The sequence below is a fragment of the Limulus polyphemus genome, unplaced genomic scaffold, assembly GCF_000517525.1.
Source record: "Limulus polyphemus unplaced genomic scaffold, Limulus_polyphemus-2.1.2 Scaffold42, whole genome shotgun sequence".
NCBI classification, from domain to species: Eukaryota; Metazoa; Arthropoda; class Merostomata; order Xiphosura; family Limulidae; genus Limulus; species Limulus polyphemus.
In genome coordinates, this window is record NW_013665652.1 from 380,192 (window position 1) to 406,799 (window position 26,608).

Below are 26,608 nucleotides of genomic sequence, written 5' to 3' on the forward strand. Positions count from 1 at the left end.
TATTATATTAGCACAATATTCTTCCACACTCAAGTATCAAAGTATCGTTTTATATGACATTTTGATTTATTTATAACTTATGTAAATTATTTTACATCTTAACATCTCTTAATAATAATACGTTTGATTAAATGCCGTAATGTATTTTTATTCAAAGGGTCTGTATTAAAATGAACAGAAAATAAAATTATGACGTATGCTTTAAAAAACGGTAACAAATATTTTATTGAGTTCAATCTAAGGCAAAGTTTACTCCTTTCAATTAAAACCAAAGTTGATTTATATTCACGATGACAGGAAGACAGTTCTTAATATATATTAATGACATTCTAAGAACAAATATTTCTATAGTAACACATGATTAATTCCATCCAAGTGGTATGAATGGTTCCTTCAAAATATTTTTGACAGCACATAACTTCTTGAATATTAATACTCATTCGAGTCTGTGATAAATACAAATCAGTTTTAACAGCAAAAAAAAAGTTACGTATTGTAACTACAATGTATTAACTTCACATACAGACATCGTTTCAGTTATGTATACTTGGAATAAAACACTCGTATTATACTTAGAAATGAATATTCCTTGTGCCTGATCTGATTTCTTAGCTTATTAGTGTGTATAGAACTGATGAGTGGTAAGAGAGGCTTATGGGTAACGAAACCAATTCTAACCTGATCATGGTACCCAAACATTTTTAGTTGAATTGATGACGTACTAATCTACGCTCAGAGCAAGTTGGCTCTAAGCCCTGTAGCCTATGTTGTATTATAACGCTTCTATGAACCGAAAAACATACGTATATGTATAATATATGCGTATGTATAATACATACATATAGTAAACAATATTAATACTGGTTGAGAAACCTTTCATAACGATATATCTACTGAAATAAGTGAATTTGCTTTTATACTTGCTTAAACGGTTATAGGTTTAGGGAAGAAAATATTCTGATTTCTTAATGTTTATACAACAATAATCAACCTACAGTAAAATATTACGTGAACATTGTATAAACTGGAGAATAATGTCCTCCCTGTTATGTATTTTACCATAATTCTCGTCTTCAAGTTATTAACAAAACATTGATATGAAGGAAGGGCAAATTTACCCAGAATAATTTTAATTTGATGGATGATTTCTGTCAATAAATTATATACAACATTAAATGATCATATTATATTACAAAATTTGTCACATTTACTGAATGTGTATAGGTGACAATCACGGAAGCACAATAATGCCACTGTTAAACATTTTAAACAGATTTTGAGTAGTTAATTACAAATAAAAGTTCCTGGAAGATCATATATGCTAGAGAAGGGAACACAGTATCATATTTGGCGAAGTCACAATGGTGACCATAATTTTCCACTTTCATAAAGATTACACCGTATAATGAAGGTCTTTACTGACCAATTGAAGGTTCTGTTCATGTCATTTAAATTGTAATGTCAAATTATTTGACTGCTGTATTTCTACCGCGGTTGAAGCTAATAATGGATAATCTAAATGAATTACTTAAGCAACCGGAGTTAGTTTCTGTTTCGCAAAGCAAATTTCTTAATAACATGACTGAACTAATCGTCATTTCAGAAAGACTTTGTGACAATAGATGTTAGGTTTTGTCTTCAGTAATATGTCATGACCCGTAGAAACTGTCAACTCTCAACAGTTGCTTGAAATTAAACATTTTTCCAAAAACATAAAATAACGTGAAATTTGTGGATTTTGTCCAACTGAGTAACTTATCTTTCGCGAATATAAGTTTTCATTAGTATACCCAAACAAGTGATAAATGTTATCCGTTGTATGGTCAAACTGGGAAACGGCAGCGTTTCTACCAATTTTAAAAGTAATAAATATACAAGCATATATATTTATTTTTATATATTGCCATAATTTGAAGAATAAAACATCTCATGAACATACATTTGTTTACTGATATTAACTCCTACCAAAACAAGCTACCTACATACATCAAAATTAAAAATCAATCCGATAATAAATATAGCTAATTAAGCATACTGTTCTTACATTCTTACAAATAGCAGAATGCATTCCATATCAGTTATGTACTTCAACGTTAGCGATATTTTTGGCCATAAACAGAATAATATCAGATGGTGTTTGGCAGCTTAGGAGATCTGCGTTAGACCTAAATTCATAGACTAAGCTAACGCTATACAAAAATATATAATAATATAATAGAACTTTAAAAACACAAAAACAGATGTAATAGACAGTCTATCCACCACTGTTAATGAAAATAACATTAAGGAAAGACTAGAGTGTACCTTAACTGTGTTACGCAATGTTCCGAAGCACAAACGAACAACATCTTGTTTAAAGATAATAAAAAATGTTAAAATTTACAAAGGTTTATACTTCTAGTTGAAAAAAAAACACAGTAAGTTACAACAAGATTCTATAAATGAAAAATATGCAATATAAAGTTTCCTATTCATTTAGGATAAAATCACGGGCAAAATCAATAAATACCGACCAGATTATACATCATTTTCGATACTACCCTACCTAATAATATTAGTTTTATTAACTCTACATTTCGAAAGTACAAACCTTAGGTCATAATATAACATCTTAACATTTTCCATTTCAATTTATCAGTAAACAACAGTTTGAAAACAACACATACATTCACATTCCAAGCTTAATTTCAAAATAGATTATTTCAGGTAGCTCGTGAGAAACAATAACGAAACAACTGTAGTGCTGAAAGTATTCCCAAGTATTAAAAGTCTTTAAACTGACATTATAAACGATAAAAAAGTCAATAAAGTGCAAACAGAAACAATTTTAGGAATATGGTGCGTGACCATCTGTTATTTCTCGAATCATATCATATAGCTAAAAAGTCAACATTGAAAAAAATGTAATAACATATACCAACCAATTCTTTGAGTATTCTATTGTAAACCTGACAGTTCGATACATTGCTAAATTAGGTTTGAATTATAGTAAAGGTAATTTTTACAAGTTATTGCAGGACTCAATAATGAAATGTAAATTATTTTCAACTTCATCATAAGGTTCCCGGTAGGGCAGCGGTAAGTTCACGAGATTACAACTCTAAAATCCGGGGTTTAATTACCCGCGATGGACAGAATACAATTAACCATTTGTGTAGCTTAGCGTTAAAACAAGCAAAAAGAAACTAATGGCGATTTTAGGTTTGTGAAATTATTATTTTTTTATATTATTATGTAAAATGTGTTACTTTATTTACATATATTAAATCGTTTCTGATATATACTGCAGCAGTTGCAAACATATACTATTACTCCTTGCCTCGCTTAGTATTCGTCCAACTTTAGAAGACATGAATATAAATATGTTCTGCCATAGTAAGCCCTAGACAAAATAATGAAAAAACTTCTCTGGTTACATACAACGAAAAGCAGTATTATTTTAAAGAATACGAAGAAAACCATTCGGCCGAAATATGTGCCTTTGTATTTTTTTAAATTTTTATTTCTTCCTACTGTATATATTTCAACTTTATGCCACAAACTTAATATATCATTACAGCTAATGTAGTAAATCCAAAGTCAGTTGATGAAATCCACAGGGATTTGTACAACATATCGATCTTGATTCAGCATTCTAATATAAGTGTAACAAACCCAATAAACATCTTTCATAAGTGTTCTTGATGGGGAAGATCCCCCACATATACACATAGTTTCACCTTGATTTCTTAGTTAATAAAACACAACACTTAGTAATATTCCTGCAATGAGGCACAGGTATCACCCACAAGGTTTACTAAATACGATAATATCCTCATGAATATAAAATTACATTTAAGACTTTTACAGTTGGAATAGTTCAACTGACAGCCTAGAACAATGTAATAGATATATATATTTTTAGGTTCAAATTTCAGGGTATAGTAATTTCTCTGGAGAATTCTGCTCGGTGGTCTAAAAATTGTCCGTGCTGATATGGAAGCTTGACTCTCTGCACACTATCAGAAGTTTTGCTTGAGTTTTCGAGGCATTCATCTCGCGGCGTTTCTCCCTCGAGTGATGATATGACAGGACCACCGACGTAACTAAGGATCGCAGAAATACTTTCTTCGGTTAACAATGTCTTCTTCGAACCGACTTCCTATAGGAAAAATAATAAAGTGTCACGTTGTAACTTTATAAAGTTTGTATCAAATATGTACAAAGCACTAAAATATTCTTGCCAAATACTTTAGGGGGCACTGAGGCGTTAAGTACTGAATATTGATAAAATTAAATTAATTAGTCCAGGTGAGGCATGATTATGTTCTTATTTCTGGTATTGCAATTTATAACCCATTATGGACGTCCTGATGGTTATTCTGTGAAGACTTAGGCTGTTTAATTCATCAACATTAATAATATCTCTAAAATATAACTGTGTTGTTATTTTAAACAGCTTGTCCACATTAATACTTGTTCCAAAATGTCAATGTTTCAAATAAACGTTTTTAATTATAATATTTTATTATTATTTATAAATACCTGTAATCCATGTAAGATTTTGGTATTACCTGTAATAAGACTAATGCTTGCTTTAAATCTTAAATAACTAGATGAATAGCCACAAGATGGGGTTAATGTAAACTTACATAGTGAATGGTCTTCATTCAAGGAGACTGTATTTTGGAAAGGAAAAATAATTCAGAGAATAAAATGTATCAACCTTCTGCAGAAACTGGTAACATTGTAAGACAAAACATAACAGTTTATTAACATAATCCAAACGTCATTTATGTAGTATCAACAATGATGCGAAATACATTCAGTTTATCAGAAATATATCGAAACCGTTGAGTGAGATCAAAGATATTGATTGAATAAATAACTATGTGCAGTACATGCTAAGATCACACGTGAATATGCTGACCTGTAAATCGATTGAGTAGACCCTCGTCATCACTAAAAAAAGCAGCGAAACACACTATGCGAGTGTGGTGAAGAATGTGAAAGTTGCACTTGGATCTGGTAGCCCATTATTATATTCTTACATGCATTTAGGATCTAGCTACGTTTCTTATTGAAGTTCCCTACAATTTCTTTAATGTCGTCACGTTCACCTTTAGTGTTTTACTAGTATTCTTTTGGCATATTAGGTAATAGTTATTCCTTCAAATATGCTCCATTAATATCTCATACAACAACTAAACCTGTTTTTAGATAAATTCTTGTTTTACATTAAAAAGATAATTTATTTGTTCTTAAAACAGCAGAAATTGTTTTATGACCTCAACCTTATCAATAATAATTGTTAAAATAAAATGCTAAAATAGGATCACAAAAATAATTATATGACAGAAAAGATAGGAAAGTTATCTCAAAACTAATAAGATGGATAAAGCTTTTAGGACTTTTTGAGAGACATAATTATTTAAATGTAAAACAGATCCAAAATGAAAACGGTACCCATATGATAGACATATTAAGTAGAAAATGAGGATAAACATGACGTAAAAAGAGGAAATTAAATTTTTATTTTATAAGTTTGAGAAATTTCCATAGAGTAAATTTTTATATGTTTATCATTGATATTACTAATTAACAATATAAATATATTTAAAAAGGTGGACATTCTTACATGCATTTTCTTAAATTTACTATACGTATTTTAGTTTAAGAAATGTGACCTAGTATTTCCCAACAAAAAATCGAAGTTTATAAGAATACCCAACTTATAACTATGAGTCATTAGTTAAAATATTCCTATTCAATATTTGATGAAAATAAAAATGTTAAACTGGCGTGGTTAAATTATTATTGCGTATGGACTGTGAATCCGAGAGCTTAAGGCCCGTATTCCGTTGCCACAAAAATGCTCTTTTTTCTTTGGCACCGCGAGTGTGCATATAAAAGTGATGGTCAAATCTAACTATTCTGTCAAACAAGTGTAGTCCAAGAGAGTGGTGATGTCTGTTGACTAGTTGTTGTACTTCTAATGTTTTAGTCAAAATCAAGGACTTCTTATGTGCAAATAGCTCTTGTGTAGATGTGTGCGATAATTCTAAAATGTTTATAAGCTACTTTTCTCATTTCTTTGAGGGATAAGTTGAGCTAATCAATTTAATATTTTACAAGGGCTACAGAATCAATCCTAAGTGCTCCATGCTATTGCGACCAATTTTCATTTACACGCAAACTTCTTTTACTCTTTTAACATGTGTAACTAACGGCAATGTTGTATACAATTCAAAAAGACATAACTATCACTTTTATGCAAAATTTTACTAGCACTTCCATTGCTTAATATAACTTCTCCATTTGTCCACAGCCATAACATGAACATTATTAATTTTCTAACAATTTCATTTCATACTTTTCAACAATTACTGAAAAGTTCTTGAAAGCAATCTTAGGTTAACTGAGTAGAAATAATTGTACTTTAGAAATTAGAAACTTTATTTTTATAAAATTGCTAATATCAACTTTTTACAAGTAAATTAAAAATTCGATGCTACAGTAGTGATAAATTATATTTTACCTATAACATGAGAGCGCTAAAAGGGGAATAAATAAATTGTTAATGTATCTTGCAAAGTATATACGTCTAGGTTTAAAGACTACAGTTCATATTATTTACTTTAGAATGAGTAAAGCTTAAAACTTGTAATTTATGGTATATTTCATTGCCGTATAAGAAAAGGAAGGTTAGCAAGATTAGTGACCAAAAGTCAATGTCAGAGTCAATATTTGTTTAGCATCTTGTTTAAATACAAAAATAAAATTAAATTCTGGCCAATGGGGTCAACAGAAAGAAAATGGCTATAGCTACGTTTTGTCATGAGAGGTGGCTCTTGTGTACAGAAAAAAACATTTTTTATATAGGCAACTACGATGATTATAAAAATTATTTTAGCATGTTTGACTATTTTAAATATAAGTTAGTTGTGTTAAGATAATAATTCTATTTTAATATGTGTACTTTTTGCATTATTATTTCATAAGAAATGGAATCTACTACTGTAAATGTAAAAAAATTCGTCAAACTTCCTAATCACACAGTTCTGAGTGTTCAAAATAGTTTTGAACATAAATAAAAACATGATTATACTGTATTTAATTATATGCCAAAATATCTAAGCAACACAAATTGAGGAGTGATTGAAATATAAGAATCAATAAACCTATGTGAGCATAATGATACAAAACAATATAATACTTTTTGGACTTTTTTCATGTATATAACCTTGTTTTGTTTCTGTTACCTGTTGTATAACGCATAAAATGATTTTCATTTCCTGAGGATGACTTTGGGATCACTACCTATGCCCAGGTGTTATAATACTTGTTGAATATGTTACAGGTGATCCTAATAACTTAGGATCTACTTCAAGAAACGGTAAATCAAACTTACCTTTGGCTAAAAAGTTCAAACCAGCAGTGTAAATTCTACTTTAAAATATTAAAATGATTATGGTGAAATACAAAATAATATTGCTACACTAACATTAAAACAATAAATAATAACAAAAAGAGATCTGCACAAACGCAAACATAAAGTGGCCATTCATAGCGATCTTTATGGCCCCAAATCATTCCCAGATAATATTAAATACATGTGACAATTATAAAACATAGCCATACACTTGAAAGTACTTTTTTCAAATAGTACGAATTCACCTCTTATATCAAATTCGCAGTACTATATCGTTTTGCCTCATTATACTCATACAGGTGTCTTAACTTTGATTTCGTATTTCAACTCCTTCATAATTTGTATTGCTTAGATATTTCAACATTTTTTAAAGATGTATTAAAATCTAGTTAAAGTACCCAAACCTCAAAATGTAGGGGTTTAACCGGCCCGGCATGAGAGTCGCGGGTTCGAATCCCCGTCACACCAAACATGCTCGCCCTTTCAGCTATGGGGGCGTTATTATGTGACGGTCAATCGCACTATTTGTTGGTTAAAGAGTAGCCAAAGAGTTGGCAGTTGGGTGGTGATGACTAGCTGCCTTCCCTCTAGTCTTACACTGCTAAATTAGGGACGGTTAGCGCAGATAGCCCTCTTGTACCTTTGCGCGAAATTCAAAACAAACTAGGGGTTTAACATATGGTAAGTGATTAGGAAAGTCGGGGATTTCTTTTTCTAGATTTTTCAATATTGCTTCTTCAGAAATAATACCATAAAAGGTCTAAATATCTAAATAGTATAACAACCTAAAAGACAAAATTAAATATGCTGTAGTCAAACATGCTAAATCGGCTTTTTATGATAATAGACTTGGTTTGAATTTCGCGCAAAGCTACACGAAGGCTATATGCGCTAGCCATCCCTAATTTAGCAGTGAAAGACTATAGGGAAGGAAGTTAGTCATCATCACCCACCGCCAATTCTTTTACCAACGAATAGCGGGATTGAGCGCACATTATAACGCCCCTACGACTGAAAAGGCGAGAAAAGGAGAGATTCGAACCCGCGGCCCTCAGGTTGCGAGTCAAGTGCCCTAGCCACCTGGTCATGCCGGGCCAATCGCACACGCAAAAACATTTTTTTGTACAAAGCTTCCACCTGTTTTGACAAGGAAAAACATTCAAAAGGTTCGCCATTTTATTTCTGTGAACCTCATTGACCTTAAATCAGTGTCAAAAAACTATTTTTTTTTGTACACATTACAATTAGATACCATTTGGATATTGATTGTGACATTGACACTTACACAACGATCACGCCAGTCCTCCTTTCTAGACATTTAAGCCCTTTCTAAGAAACATACAAAATATAATTTTCTCAATATGCGTGTATGAAGAATTCACGGGATTAATTAAATCTGTATCTCGAGGATAAGATGTTGCTGTTGTAGAACCATAACAGTCATTTACGAATGATGACATTTAGCATGATATTTACGCTTTATTCTACTGTTAAACAAGAACTTCGCGTATTTCAGGTAAGTGATACAAAATTACTTTGCCTTATGTATTGTAATCATGTTCATACACAAGTATACAGAGAAGCAGGATATCTCACAATTAGATGAACTTGAAACAAAGCTCCAGAATACTTGAGTGCTACAGAGTAAATCTTCCAAAATGAGAAATAAATATCAAATACTAAAATACAGACGTGTATGTAGAAATCAGTTCAAAAATATGCTAGTCGAGAATACCCAGACTAATTTGTTTTCTTTTTAAATATTGTCTTTGCATATAATATTTATAATAATATTGAGGAGCGACAATCATGTCTTCTTATTTGATATTTTCACACAATAAAATAAATAGCTTTGTATGTGCGCTAAATGTATGCGTACCACATGTACAAAAGTTACCTTTATACTCGTATATCCTTTTCAGCTATTATTTGGACAGCAGAGTACTTACATGCGCTGAAAACACGTAACTCGTTTTGTAAACCAAGGAAAGAATTATTTACAGCGATACTGAAATTTATTCCTATAACATGTTCGTGTATGCCTAAATATGTAGCATCATTTAAATTAAAATTACAAAACATGGTACACACAGTACAATAAGATAGCGGTATTATATCTTAGACGGCTACTTTACCATAGATATCTAATGCACGATAACTCAATAACAATAACAAAATATGTCTTTTAAGCCTTGTTAACATTTTAGATTACTATGGGTTCTGATTTACACGGGAATCAGTTTCATAAAGTCGAAGTAATATAAATCATTGTTTATATGTATATTTTTTATTCATTGCTACTTTTAAACAAGCATAACTAAAACTTGAGCATTTATGAATATCTCATACAAGCGCCAATATTGCCAAAATTATTTCAAATTTAAGAAAATTATGATTCTTACGAAAGTTAGAAATTGGCCATGTTATAAGAAAAATTACTATATAAACTCTATTAAGTTTCTAACCCGATTTTGTATGTAATTTTATAATAAACTTCGTTAACATTTAAATGAAGTATGCCCCTTAACGAAAAGATTTACATGCATTATGAAACTTATATTAATTATAGTCCAATTTATGACTATGGAAAACTGTTTTATTTCATGCCAAATATACTCAGTTTTATAAACTTCTTTCACTTTTGATCTTAAGATTTTGTTTTAATATTTAAAGTTTAAATGTATTTAATGCGACTCTTTTACACGTGCTTTGTCAAAATCTTTTATAACAAAGAGACGGGAAGAATCCGCAAGGCAAACAAAAATAGAAGAAAAGAAAACGAAGGGCAAAGTATGAAAGGAATAAATAGGTAATTTAAATTTTTCCATAAACAAAATTTTGTTATTTATGAAGTCTTATCAAATATGACAGGCCACTAAGGAAATTATTCTAGTTCCCCTAAAAATTTAAATGCTCCATCATTCCAGGCTAAATCAAAACAACTTTAAATGTACTAATTTTAAAAGGTATGTTCGTCAAAAGCTACTTAGATTGAGCGTTATAACAGTTTTGTCTGTGATTTCGAACATTTGTGTCTTCCAAATGTATATCAGGATATATTGGAATAGTTCCCTCTGTGACATACTTGTCTGGTTGTTCATTTGATTGTTCTTCTTGCAACCATTTCCATCAGAATTTTCCCAGAAACCACTAAAATTACCAAACATTATTAAAGTGGTCAAAAACAGAAATTTACTGATTTGTTTAGGTAATTTTAATTTCGGAGCATTTAATATTTGAGATGTCAATTTACCATTTAGTTCTTGTGTGGATCACACGCTTAGTATCTTTATGCAATACTTTATGCATTAATTGCTGATGAAAATTGGTTTAAAATGATTAAAACATAGCACACTTGTGCAATGATTCTTTAAACTATCTATTGCAAAATGACTTGTGACAGCTCTTTGATATAACATTTGATGAGGCAAATAGGTGTCGATATATTTATATAGAGGTAACTTATACAGTTTAAAATCGGTTTATTGTATTTCTACACATTTTTACAATATACTTTATGTAGAAAAGATTAACAAACTAAAATATTTTCCTTACATACTTTCCTACTCCAGCATATAATCACAATCACCCACATATTTTTATTCAGCTTAATATTTGACATATAACTGTATATGTATCAACTTTGTGTTATTTCACAGTCTGTCCACACAACTTTGAAGAAACAAGTTATATTATACAATGATTTATAATGCTCATTTTATGTTTTAGGTCATAATATTTTAGAAGTTCACGTAGCTGGAGTTTCTTGGAATAAAATTACTCAAATCTTCCTAAATATCGAGGTTTTTTTCTGTAATCACAGTCAGTCAGATTGGATAATGTTTCTGCTTTATGCATGCAGATATCCTATAATATACACACACATTTTTACTTGTGGTGTTATCTTAATTTTATGTAATATTTTATTATTGTTTTTATTGAAGTGTATTCTATTTCGGTTTTAATAATTTTATTTGAAACTTGCCTTGCGTAACATTTGTTATACGTAGGATACTGATATCACATTTGTACACGTTTTTTAATGCTAATCTATTAATTAGCTCATGCAAAAATGTATAGCAAATTAATATCTTCCACAAGTGTCATAACATGAGGGTCACGTGGTGTAATATAAGGTTTGAAATGGAACTTATATTTCATGTTCTTTTATACTTTCTTGACATTGTATTATATGTTGATAGTGTAGATATCAAGGAGGTTACAGCCAGATATGTCTTCATAATATTTCTTTAATCTTCAATGTAACGAGGGTTCTTCTTAATATTTTTGCAAACATATAAATTCTGCAAATTTGTTGATCTGAATTATTTATTCTTAACTTGTTTAAATGTTGAACAATGGCTGCAGTTTCTCAGTGCAAATTGGTACTACTACTGTTTCAGAACTTTTTAGTTGGATATCTTAAATGTGTCTTTTTGACGGAATTCTGGTAGCCATGTTTTGTTTCAGGAAGAGCATATTTAAATGTCATTTTTGGGCTATAATACGTTTGAATATTTCTGTAATGATCAAACGCTGACGTTTTTTTTACCTATTTAGATGCCTTAGTAATCACAAGAGAGAGCTATTTTTACAAGCAAAAGTTTGCCTTGTCTTACTTATTTCTATATTTTAACAATAAAAAAAATTACCTTTGCCACTTATTTATATCTTCCTGCAATCAAAATGTGGCCTTTATTACCTGTTTCCACCTTTTCTGATATAAAAGCTAAATCTTTGGTTACCATTTTGCATCCTTTTCTTCAAAAGTTGGTCTTTTGTTACCTGTTTGTATCTTTTTTTTTAGCTGTTTGCATCCTTTGAACACAAATACTTGACTTGTTTTACCTGTACATGTCTGCTATTTCCCAAAAGGTTACCCTTTGATATCCGATTGCATGTTTTAATATGAGGAAGTTAATTTTTACCCGCATTTACTTTTGTTAGCTACTTTCACTTTATAGAGTGCAGCAAATTTTTTTCTCAAATTCTAATAATGTTTAAATTATGGTCTTTTTTACCTTTTATGACTGAAAAATTTACATTTTGAACACTTTTTATTGCAGACAAAAGTGAGTCATTTGACAATTTTAGGCGCCAAAGAGTATACGAAAACATAATTTTTTAGACCTTTTATATTTTCAGGAAATATGTATAAAACTCGACAAAATAAACACAAAAGTTTGCTTTCTCATCAAATTTTCTTGACATTGAAAGGTATTTTTTCATGCAGTGATTTTGCATAAATGCCTAAACCAACTTTTTAAGACAACATAGCCAATAAGGCTATTATACGAGGCGTAAGCAGAAAAATGTGCCTTCTTATGAAAGGATATGAAGAAGTGGAACTCATATAGCAGTAAGGATACTCTTTGTGTGATAATTAATGTTTCATTTCAAGCTTCACATGAAAGAAAATGAAATTATAAACATTAGGAGTAGATGTATGAGATCAAGCCCAAAATATCCCGTCATTTAAAGCTTCTGTTTAATGTCTGAGGTCATTTGGGAAAAAGTGCATGCTCTTAATGTAACCTAATAAAATGATAACAAACTAAAAAAAATCACTTCTAACAAAACTTTAACAACAGCAACAACGTCATAGATCAGAAAAAAATCTTTTAGGTTTAAACTATACAGTGGGACGTACCAACACAATAAATGCAGGAAAAAAACTAGATTCGGGAACTTTTTCAATTATCTGTTAGGATTCGCGATACGTCTGCCACGGAGAAGAAAGATATAACAGAAAAATAATCTGGAAATATAAAGCGATATCGCAGTCTTAATGTTACTTGCTTTTGCTCTCATTTTACAAGTTTAAATAACGTTGTTTCCATTGTGGTAAACTTTTTATCTCGTCAGTGTGATTTTGTCAACAAATTTGAATAGTTTAAACATAATCTTATGTGTTGTTGTACTTGAATAAAGTAATCTATATACGACCGCATATTTGTTTAAACTCTGTATTAATTATTCAGATTTTATCTATTTTTTTGTCAGTATACATATTCGAGGTTTTAGTTTTACATTATGTAAATAATCCGTTGTTAAACTAGAGTCAACAAGAATTAAAATATACAGTAATGTTTTAAAACCGCTAAGAACTGAACCTATACAGCAAATAACTTTACAACGTCAAAAACGTTCTAATAAAAACAAACTTCGAGCTGAAATTATTTTATAAATGAATAAAACACTTTGAAAAGTAAAACATATTGAAACTTGTGAAATTTCGATGTTATTATGTTTTATTTGCTTAATCAAGTTCAGCTATTTTTAAAGAAATATTATTCACCGTCGATATTTGAATTTGGTTTTGAACATGGCTCAAAAAAATTTGAAATAACTCTACGATGCTTTTAAGTTACTTTGTTACAATGATAAACAATTAAAAGTAGAAAACAACCACAAATGCAATGGAGGTGAAGGTTCTCAACAGATCAATAATGTAAGAATATATAACTTTAAACCGTGCTCCTCCACGGCGAATCATTTATAATCTTGTATGCTTATGACACTAAATATTGGAGTTCGATACCCACGGTGGACAAAGCACAGATAGCCAATGGTATATATATTCGCGATTAAACACAAGTAAGTAAACATATATATTTGCGATTAAACACAAGTAAGTAAACATATATATTTGCGATTAAACACAAGTAAGTAAACATATATATTCGCGATTAAACACAAGTAAATAAACAAATTCTTAATTGTAGATTGTTCACATATGGTTAAAATATATATCAGGATCTAAAAAGAGAAGCATTCAGAAAATAAAATGAAAAATTTATAATATTAAAAAAAAATGTTTTTCAACTAATTTATGATTTTGCGATTTTTCTTTACCGTAAGATTTGTAAAAAATATGTTATGCCCACCACAACAGTTAATGCAAGTTTATTTCGGGCAAACCATCTTAAAGTTTTTAACGCTTATATCCGGGCCTACTGATGGAAATGGAAGATTTTCTTGAAAGTTAAAGGAGATGAAAGTACATTAATCAATCTAGGAGAAAAGAAATAAATTTACGGAAATAACACACGTGACGGCTTTGATTCATTATCTTCGAACCTGTTTGTACATGAAGAGGGTATTCTTGTACAAATCGATATAGATTATATTTCATTAAAATATGCCGAGGTACATAATGAGATTGTATATTTCTTTTCATTTGAGAAGAAATATGTATTAAATGTATAGCTAACAGCAGTTACGAATTTCTTCTTACTTTATTTGCTATTGAACTTGTCTTAAGTAGGTCAGGGCAGTCGTATCTTTCTTCCAGCGGAACACCATCTTTTAGTCTACGGATCTCTTCGTCTCCTTAAAAAAAAAAGAATATTGGATTTTTACAGCAGATAAAACATTTTTCTATTTATTTCGTTGCTTTCAATAACATATTTTTCTTATTTCCTTTGGATTTTATAGACAAAAATAACAGTCATGGAATGTATACGGATACTCAGAGATCACTTGCAACTCAGATACTAACAGATAAATTCATCTCTTAAGGTTAACCATAATAGTAATCAATACAGATCTTAAAGCAATATGAATAATCATGTGTTTACATAATATATATGTACATTCTTCCTTATATTCTATATCAGAAAATATTATCAAGCAAATAGTAAATAGGCTTTACTCTACGAGTAGAGAAGAATGTATTATAGAAATGATTATCAAATACTTAGGGAAAAGGAAGAAAGAAATACGTTGACTATAAAAGGAAAGTGAAGCGCGCGTATTTTTAATACAAAAGATATCTTTATATACCATTAAATTTGACACAACGCTTCTTTACAAAAGAATAATAAACGTGCTGCCTTTATTCAAGTCTTTTGCTTTCACAAATAAATTGTTACCATTGATATAAATAAATAAATATATAGAACGTAATATAATTTACAGTTGTAAAGTGATTTCAATTGGTGCGATGCTACACAATATCAATGGTAGTCGTTTAAGAAATGATACACTTTATAACGGAATGCTTAGACAAATGCCGTTTTATATGCAGTATTTTAGGGTGATAAAAACATCAGAGCAGGTATATTTAATATGAAAATCAAATCGAAGCGTATATAAGTAAATAAGTCCATGAAGTTATCTCTGTGCCATTTCAAAAACAACTGTTGGTGTCTAATATAAATTTCTCTAAAACCACATATCTATATAGACGAACTAAGCCTAACTCACATCTTCAAAAATACATTTGTATTTTATATTTATATACCAATGAAATTTTCTGTTTGAAATAACATAATGTCTAACGATATTATATAGTACTAACCCCATGTTTCTAGCTGGGATGAACAAGAACCGGATCTTGTTGGCCTGTTAAGTTCTCGACGTTTCCAAAACTCTTCACGTTCAGTCATCTGGCAAATATAGATAATAACTGACATAATAACTTCAGTGAAAAATTCAGCTTTGTAGTTGAAAAACAACTAGATGTTTAAACGGCTAGCATCAAACTATACACGGAAACAATGAAAAAATAATAATTTTCTTACCTTTTATTTGTTTTTTATTTGTACAATTTATTTGTTCAAACATTTTGCATCCATATAGCAGATAAATGATCTGGAATCAAATGTGTCTCTTCCAATTCTTATCGACAGAGGCAGTATTCTTGAAAATAATTTTGTTTATATCAAGAATGTCTACAGAAGATAAGAGCTATGCTAGGTTTCAAAGAACAAAATCACTCTTTATTGCTGTATACTGTATATAAAAAATTTTTGTTCAATGTCTTGGACGATATGCTGATTTTTTAACATAGTTCTTTTAGAAGTTTAACATTAAACAAAATGAATAAATGTTCCATGAATTTTCTAGGTCTTAATATAGGTCTTACAAATCGTCCAAATATACCCAAAAACTGTACTACTACTACATATATACTGAGATTCCTTTTTGTACACTATGATTTTCAGAAGTTTTGTCTAGGTGAGTGGTTTATATACATAAAAATAAAATAACTACTAACAGTATTATACTTTACAATAATGTCTTCAATATTTTTACTGTTGTTAGGACGGTAGGAAAAAAATATTAAGTAAGATTTAACTGTTGTATAAGTTGTTTTAACAGTGATGATTTACTGTTATTTTAATTGTTTCAGAAACCAGGATCAAACATTTTTCAAAATTGGCAAACCGAAACTACCCTGTTGGAGGGCTTGATTGGTATCAAAATCTTCTCATCTTTTTATTAAAATGACTTTTCAAGATTAACTTGTTAGAAACTTACCTCTCGAAACTAAATATGTATTGCCTGTTACAGCATATTACATTTTTGATAACTATGTATTTATATTTATAAGTATTCTGCTTTCTTTATTTGCCATTTTTATGTTTTTCTAGGTTAATACCACTAAAGAAATAATTATTTTGAACACAGTATTTCTTGTTATATATGTTTTATTTAAGTAAAAACAAGTATTCATGATGTCATGTGAAATATGCAGTACATTCATGTTATAAACTTAATGTTCATTTCCCTCTCTTTTTCCCTCTGACAATAACTCAGCTACTTATTCACATCTGGCGATTTTCTTATTTATTCAATACATCCTCCAATAACTGCACGATAATCACATATGTCATTCATCCTGTCTTGGAGCACTTGAGTTTACCAGTTCGGATAGCTTTAATTCTGCACATTGCAACCGCAACTCTTTAATACCATTTTGTTAAGAGAAAAATACATGCGTAATCTAAAAAGAAGGTAACATATTTGATCCATCTTTGTGTTTTTATACCATTGCCACTTATTGAATAAAACTATTTAATGTAATAATTTAAATGTAGTTTCATTTTCAAGAGTATAATGTAACATCAAAGTATCATCAGCTATCATTTAAAGATGCATTGTACGAAGTTAAAGATAAATATCTGCTTTTGTTGGACGTGTTTTTTACTTCTTCTTCAACTTTATTTTCCAGCTTTTGCGAAAATACCTAATTTATCATTCAACACATGCTCTTTCGTGTAAATGAAAACTGAAATAAATATTTATGTAACATGTTTATTCTTCACACAGACGCAAATATGTTTAAAGTTTTCACACAGTAATCATAGGTAGAACAAATGTGATATATTTAACTATATATATATCTGGCATTTGTAAAGTTTCAAGAAACATATTACCACTGAAAAAAAAGGTTTTTTCTTCACCAAATATTAATATTTAAATTTATTTACAGCTTGCAGTGGATCGTTGGAAATTTTCGTATGTTAGAATACGTACAATGTGTTTCGACCACAAGCGCGATCATTTTCAAGTACAACACGGTGTTGGATGATGTATAATCATAATTCTTATCATCGAAGTTATATATGGACGTCTACTGCACCATCATGTAATATTGAACATGGAATCAACTAGGTCGATACAACATTATTTTTATTCTTATTCGTAGTTTCTGTTCATATTTTTGTAACACTAATTTTTGCGTTTACTGTGTTTCTACCGTAGTCATTGATCTTATGATACAATATTAATGTGTAATATTTATTTGTATTTTTTCTTTTACAAAATCATTAGAATCAACAGGAAGTAAATAATTTCATATTACTGAGAGTTTGACTTGGATAAGTATTTCTCAAATTACTCTTTACAAGTATGTAATAATTCGGAAACCCATTACTTATTTGGGTAATCATACATCCATGTATAATTCTACCTATATTTAGACTAGCACTTCTAATCTTAAAAGTTTAAGGCTGCTTATAGGAGATAAAGTTGAATAAGCACACAGCTTTTTATAAGACAGTTTTGCATACAATAATATCTTGGCTGCACTTTTAAGTTTTGGACATTCATACTGTAATAAACAAAAACGTTTACGTTATACCTTTGGCACATTGATTCCTAGATCATTATCAAATCTTTGATTTTACTGCAGAAACTGAATCACATACAGGCCATTTATACATACTCAAGTGAATATATTTGAAAAATACCAGTATATGATTATTATTATTTTTAATTCAGCTCATGGTATGTTCTCCAACATCTCAAACAATTAATAAAAGTTTGTTTGTTTTTGAATTTCGCGCAAAGCTACACTAGGGCTATCTGCGCAAGCCGTCCCTAATTTAGAAGTGTAAGACTAGAGGGAAGGCAGCTAGTCATCACCACCCACCGCCAACTCTTGGGCTACTCTTTTACCAACGAATAATGGGATTGACCGTTACATTATAACGCCCCCACGGCTGAAAGGGCGAGCATGTTTGGTGTGATGGGGATTCGAACCCGCGACCCACAGATTGCAAGTCGGGTGCCTTAACCACCTGGCCATGCCGGGCATTAATAAAAGAACGAATCATCTTCTTCTTATTTCAAGCATAGTCTTGTTGGTTCAAACTATTGTGGGATTCGAACCCGTCACTCGCAGATTGCGAGTCGAGCCCCCTTACTACCTGGCCATATTAGTATTACTTACTTAACTAGACTTATAGTTTATAAAACCAAAAATAAAACATGTTTCTGTTTTTCTTATTTACTTAGGACTTGTGCAGAGAATAACAATAACAGAATTAAATGCACTCGTTTCTGATACATACTCTATTAAAGGGAAACAAATGCATCATAGAACATTAAACAAATAATAGATTAAAATCCTTATACTGAACCACATGTTTGATATTGGCTTTTGATGAATTATTACTGAGACACAAGTATTAGTTGCATTACAGTAAAACAAAATACTAGAATTGAACCAACCTGAATATCTTGACCGTTACCTTCTTCTCTCGAAACTCCTTCTGCTGTTCTTCCACTTACAAAAAATGGTTGACCATCCACATGATTAAACATCTTTAAATATTCCTCACTTTGGACAAGCTGGTAGATTCTAAGGGCCGCTAAAGTGCATCGAATACAGATGAATTTCTGAAACTTTGGCTTATTGTTTTAGTCTTGTAATCACTCAAAACATTCGTATTACTAATAGGCATATTAGTGAACAATTAGAAGTCTAAAAAATAAGCAAACAAAATATTTGATTTTTTTGTGTGTTTTAAAACGCTATAGGAATTCCACTTCTTTAAGAGGTACAAAGGCTTGTATATCGAAATACTTTACCTAATAGGGGAAAACTGTTTTAGCTTTGAACAAGCAACTAAAAAAGGAATATATCATTTTCATGGTGTTGACACAGCTTAAAATAAATTTGAAAACTGTATAAAAGTACAATCAAAATATTATGTTTGTATTAAATGTAATTCCTTTCTAGTGAATGCAAGTTCCACATTCTTAAGTCAAGAAATCATTCACGAAATGACACTTAATTAATATATCTTTACTTAAAATCACTTACAAGTAATCATAACCAAAAACGATATGTTCTATGGGACTTAGGGCAGAACCTCTTGCTGTCCAGTTCATTAAATTGTAATTTCTTGTTTAAGGAAGCCCACCACGTCCAAGAAGTATAATACTAGTCATTGTCCTGCATCAGAACAAAAACTGTTCTGATGGTACTCGCTTAAGTTTATCCAAGCTTTAAGTTTATTCCAACATTATGTTAATATCTTTTGAAACAGTAAATCCGAATCTCGGAGGCAAAAATAAGGTCATTAAGACCGTTCATATTAGTGTTTTCCACCCATATTTCAACTGCTACCGAACTTTCTATTTTCAAATATGTTGCAATACGTATGTCGTTTACATCTGTCTCTTGAAGATATGAAACATTGCTGTGAAAAATGCAGGAACTGCTGCTAATTCTGGTGGTGTGAAGAAAAGTGCAAAACTAGCTGCTTGGTCAAGTGCAGAACTGAAGCAGATTTTGTCGTCCTTAAATTGTGGTCATGAAATCTGTTCCTTACTATCTGCTGTCTAGAAGTCTATATAAGGCAATGGGCAGTAAACTCCAGGAGACTCCACAACAGTTTCAAAAACTATCAACCACCAGCACCGGATTTCACTTTGCCTTCCCTACTTACTTCTTCTCATTAATCGGGCACTGGTAACGAATCAGTCGTTACCAGTGAAAGTGGGTTTTCTCAGGGTACTCCCGTTAACCCCACATTAAATTCTCGGCATAGGATTTTTAGATCCCCGCCGCCCTGATGGACCATCAGTCCGATATCGGCCGTTTAGTTTAGTTTACTTTGCTCTTCACTTTTTATTGTCTACAGTTACTCTCTCTTTACCTTTTTAAAACTACATACCTCGTCTGCATTAATTTCCTATTTTCTCAAGTTAAGCCCACATTCCTAGACCACGAGCTGGGTGAAGGAGGATTGTTTAATCTTCGAGCACTCCAGATTAGTAATTATTTCTTCGGAAATAATTATTTTAAAATCTAAATAACTGCCAGGAAAAACGAAAACTAAACTAAGGATCCCTAATGGCCACATTTTCTAAATTGCGGTCATTACCTGGCGTGGTTGACATAAAGAAACTGGATACATCTTCTACTTCTTTCTGTATCTTATCCGATCATTAACAATTAACTAGCTCTGACCGTATGTACGTCCATTAACAACGTCCGCTCGAATCCAGGAAATAACATTGTTAGATATAGATATTGAAATGATAAACAAATTTAATTCGATCACCAAAATATCAAATCAATAAATAAACATATTTGTCCAGGATAGTTAGCTGTTGTAAAATGCACCGAAACAGGTGTGAAATCTCATCACAGGACACTCAATATGTTTAAGTAGTTATAATCTTTTTGACATTGCTTTCAGATATTAAATCATGCTTCGTTCTTTATCTTTGCATATAGACTAGACTGAATATACTATTTTTCATTTTCTTGTGCTTTTAAAATCGGGAACTTCACAATAATTCAGCATGCCTCATTGAAGATTATCACATTAAATCAAAAGAATCTTTACTGTATTTAAATTAATAGTAAACTGACAGACAACGATTTAGAAGCATAAAAAGTGGTTTTATTTTAAGGAACATACTACATGTTTTAACAGAACATTGGTCTGTCGAAACATGCATGCTCCCCAAACATAAAACTGTTTTCTGTCAGTTTACTATTATATTAGCATAATGTGCTTCCATACGTCTAAATTATCATAACATGTCACAAATTAATAGACTCAGCTGTAAGTCTGAGGGTTTATAACGCTAAAAATCGTGTTTCGATACTCTCGGTGGGCACAGCACAGATAGCCAACTTTTGAGCTTTGCCCTTAACGCGAAACAAACACAAACAACTGAGAGATACTTTTTACTGTTTAATTGAAAATAACAGTCACCTGGTGTCGTTGTTTGTGAATAAGTATTTGACACTTATGTTGTAAATACAAAGATCAAAGCTCACGTTCTTGCAGAAGCCTGTTTTAAGAATTAATTGGAATTCGAGTTTTGAAACTAAACAGCATGTTATGTGTACGTGAGCTAAACAGCGAGGTTCAGGGGCAATCATTCCTAATTTGTAATTACGGACTAGAGGTAGGCAGCCACTCCGCAGCAACCGCCGCCACAAAATCTTTGAACCATACAATTCGACGAACTGTTACTTTTATAACGCCCTTATGGTTGAAATTTGCGAACCTAATCAACAAACTTAATTCGCAGCCCAACCCCTAACCAATAAGCCCGATTTGTTTTAAGAAAGAAAGTGTCATGAATGTCTAATGTGAATTATGATAATGTAGAATACTTTGATTGACAATATATATATATAATTAAAATGGAATCTGTAAGTAGTATATGTCTTAGTTGGGCTTCTTATATAAAGATTTAAAAGTATTTACACTAGAACTTGAAGTATTTGTTATATGGTTTTGTGGAATGTGTTTTCAGTGGTTAAGGATAACATTTCTTTGAATTAGAATATATATAGAGAAGACGGGACTTTTCGTTACTTTTTTTTACTTTATGTCGTACAGAAAATCATTAATAAACAATGTCTATATATTTTTTCAACTTGCATTTTTAAAAGATGGTAAAAACATTTCCTAAGGTGGGAGGCAAGAAATCCGTATGCTCCCTTTAAATATTTGTCATAGCCGAGCTTAATATACTGCATATGCTAGCATTAAAAATAAATACAATTTGTAAATGCAACGTACGGGGGACAATGTTTCCCAATAGGCTAAATTCAGGAAACACCTCAGTCACGTACACACGTGTGCTAAAGTAAAGACATGCTTTTAACTTATAAGAAACGTCACATTAAAAATGCTTAAAAGTAAATTTATATAGTGGCTGGTGAGTTATGAGCATGAACTCTAGTACACTCAACGTCAATCAAAGTCAAAATTTAGCTTCTTTTTAAATGAAAGTTTTCCAACAAAAATTTGAATGGGTGAAAGAAAGTATTAGAATATTTTTTTTACTTTAAACCTACAAAACCTTGATTCAATCTTTTTCGATTTTGAAGGTAACAACTGGGCTATGAATTAATATTAGAACATAAACTACGCCTTCCGTGAAAATGTATTGTAACAGGGAACGTACAATATTTTATACAAAATGTCAATCATGAAATTTATGCTCGCATTAGAATTATTTGTGCCATTTCTATATCTTTAATTCACATAATTACAAAATAATAATTATAAAAATAGCGTGTAGTTTATGAACTTATGCTGATACTTAATGAAACTAGTAATATGTTATAAGTTGTATAGAATTCAAGTTAATGTAAGAAACAGTATACTGTAATAAAGAAAATACAAAAATGAATGTAGTCAGGTAGTCATTAGGGCTTATAACGTTAAAAGATTGGTTTCGATACCCACGCATTTGTGATATACAAGATTTTGTATGCAAATTTTTACGATCTTTATAATTTATCTCATTTTGAAAGCGAAATTTAAACAGAACAATTCATTCTCAGAAACACATACAAAATGACGGCAAGTTTCCAAAAAGACACTTCATAAGGAAGCGTGAAATTCTGTTGTCAACTTAACTGGGTTGCTGACTTTAAATTTTAATCTTCGTTTTTACTTTACCAAGGAAATTATTAAACGTAGCATTTGTACTTTATATAAATCAAAACATGGGTGGATACATCTTGCAGTGAACAAACTTTAATTACTGACGTTAATAATTGAAAATTATTGACATACTTTACTCAGTAAATTTTACTAGCATCACAGACAATAAATTTTACCAAAATTATTTATATATGAATTATGTATCTTCCAAAAAATATAGAAACGTATGAAACATTTTCTGTACCTTCTGCTTCTCTTCGTAATTGATGTCTTCTGCGTAGACAACAAGCAACAATAAAGGCGATTAAGACAAATACCACTGCTCCACAGACAGCAATGGATGTCCAAACTAACCGTGAGATCATCGCTTCCTTGCTTTCCGGATCGTTGATTGCCTTAGTGGACTCCAATGATGGAACAGCTATATCATAGATAACACTCCTTTTAAGCCAAAACCTAATTCTCAAATACTCTACAAAACTCGTTAGAATATTCTATTACAAAGCTAATGAAACATATAGATATATCTCTTTGTATATCATCTGCATTCACATAGGACATTCTCATTTCAGCGTTCTCTTGTATTCAGTTTTGTAGAAAACAAAAGCAAATGAATAACTGTGCAGTATGAAACTATTTAGGCTTATTATAATGGTTTATAGTTATAGAATTTCTAATGAAAGTGTGTTGTATAAGACTTGCATAAACCTAACGCAAATTTCTGCCTCTGAAAACATATTTAACTGCATAAACAATTTAATGAAAATGTTGTTGTAAATCATGATATGAGTTTCATATGTTGATATATTTATAGTGCTTATACTTCGCATTGATATCCAACGTATACCTTGCAAGATATTTTCAAATAATTTCATAACGGAATTGCCTTTGCCAACACTAAAATGATAACATACCAAACACATAAGTGGAACATAAATCGATTACTAGTAGACAAAGCAATTACGATAGCGATAGCTCGAAGCTATGCAAAACCTGTTCTTTTTCAGTTAATTTTACCTATGAAATGTATAGTGAGATTCACAGAATAATGTATGTGATTTAAAAAATAGATTTCTCTTCCCAGTCTGTAGTCCTCCTATATATATACTATACATATAGTACGTTTTATTTCTTTGTTTTGTTTTGTAAAGATCAAGCTTGAAACACAATATTACAAGTATTTTTTGTGAGATTTACTTTCTTAGGATATCTATTAGCAAAATTTGCAGCAACAACTCTAACCCAGTTACGAATAATGAGGCATCGATGGAGTTGTTTTCCTCAAGAAATACGTGATTTAGTTTGTCTTAAAATGAACTTTTAAACTAATGAACATATTGATTTTGATAGAACATTCATTAGATATGGCTGTCTTTTAGTAGCATGTATGTTGACTTTCTCTGTTGAATTATTATTTTTTAGCACAAATTTACACAATAGGCTACTTTAGTTGTACCCACAGGGGCTATCAACCTATGAGTTGTAGCTTTATAAGCCCACGGGTTTGTCGCTTAGCCACCATAGGATGGGATACATGTGTTGCAATTTTAAGAATGAGCTGTGTAATGAATATGTATTTTGTTTGTTTGTTTTAGAGCGAAGCCACATTAGGCTATCTGCTATGTCCACCAACCCCACTAAACGCGTGTAAAATTTTACCAGTAGAAAAGCAGCCTTTTCATATAAAGCATATACGTATAAAACATCTCTTTAAATATACCATCTTGTCTTTTAAAGCAATTATTCTACGAATATGTGCTATAAACTTTAATATTATGTTCACTCATAATATAAGGGTTGGTTCCCTAAACACACCGATAGTACAGTGTACAAAGTATTGAGTATCTACTTGTTACTTCATCTGGTAAATCCTGTTTCACCCTGTATTTAATCTTTTTAAAGGAACAGCATATATCAGTAAGAAATCTAACTTCAAGAGGTAATGATAACATCGTTTACACTAAAATTATTATGTGTTTTAGCTTATGAAAAATATGGAAGAAACAAATCAACTTTTCAATACCTCTAAGACTTTTCCAGTACCTTATTTAGAATTCTACAACGGGTTTGGGTGCAATATACCAAGTCGTTTTTGTTGTAGGATGGCAATAGAATAATAATAATCATAAGAAGTATTTCAAACGGACCGTTTTGAGCAGATTTTTTTCTCCTTGTAACATGCATGCATTTTTGTGCATTTGTGCATGTGTACAGCCTTAACAGTCAATACTAAAGGTTTTAAATGTATTGTTTGAACTGAATCTTTACTGTTTAAGGTGCTTCTTGCCCGAACTTTCTATTAGGGTTTTGTTCAATTCCTTGTGACCCTAATACGAAACACTATCGTGGTTCATGATTTGTGTTTTGAATTTGTTCATGATACTTTATTGTGAACTCCTATAATTCAAATTAATTTCTCTAATATAAACAGTATTTCGACAAATAAAATAGTTACGTGTAAACATGAAAAAAAAACACACTTATGAAAGAAATAAAATATTTTAGAAAGGAATAATCAACTTAGTTCTGTGGTATATAACGCCGAAGCTGGCGTATTATGAACTCATCATAGGATAAGAATTATTATAAATTAATATAATAAAATAAATAATTAATTTTGTTACATTAACGTTAACGTTAAGTAGATGACCGGAATTTCAGTAATAACCGCTAATTCTAAAAATTCTGAAAAACTCAACAGTCTACTGAAATTACTTTTATTTTCCGTTTTTATGTATAGTAGCATAAAATGCCTGTTCTCCACTGCGGGGCTCGTAGGACCCCTCATGATTCATAAAGACCCCAGTGAACCAATCGAATTACTCTATTATCTTTACTTACTTCTATAGCTACTACAAGGGTGGTCCGTACCCGAAAAACATAGTGAGTGAGGGTATGAGCACAGTTTCAAACATGGCGCTCTCGGAATCCCAACGGAGGCCAGGAACATAAAATCCTTCTTCTTTTAAACACAAACTACATAACGGCTTTTAGCGGTTGAGCTCTCAGACATACCGCTGAGCCATTGGGGGGGAGGGGCATAAAATTCGAGGACAGATTCTAGCTCAGCGACCCTGAAAACCTACTCTTAGACCTACATCATTCCTAAGTGAGCTTCCTGAGGCATTTTAGTCCATCTTGGTGCTTCCCCCTTAAATGGGGGCTACACCATATAGAAGATGAAATTTCCGGGGCCACTCCAAGTCTGTCTGCTAAGTTTGTTCCTTCTACCTCCAAAACTATCGGGTATTTTAGCCGG

At 31.0% G+C, this 26,608-nt stretch overlaps 1 protein-coding gene across 1 annotated transcript in view; it reads right to left on the bottom strand.

Annotated features, from left to right (window-relative positions):
• Positions 1-3,287: 3,287 nt before the first annotated feature.
• The window catches only part of LOC106461994 (nephrin-like), a 114,205-nt gene continuing 90,884 nt past the window's right edge, over positions 3,288-26,608 (bottom strand). The window contains exons 15-19 of the mRNA XM_022389216.1: positions 23,594-23,770; positions 19,154-19,293; positions 15,714-15,801; positions 14,649-14,743; positions 3,288-4,141 (exon numbers count right to left, since the gene is read on the bottom strand). Of these exons, the coding sequence (XP_022244924.1) occupies positions 3,914-4,141; positions 14,649-14,743; positions 15,714-15,801; positions 19,154-19,293; positions 23,594-23,770 (728 nt within the window). The 3' untranslated portion in view covers positions 3,288-3,913. The remainder of the gene's footprint in view (positions 4,142-14,648; positions 14,744-15,713; positions 15,802-19,153; positions 19,294-23,593; positions 23,771-26,608) is intronic.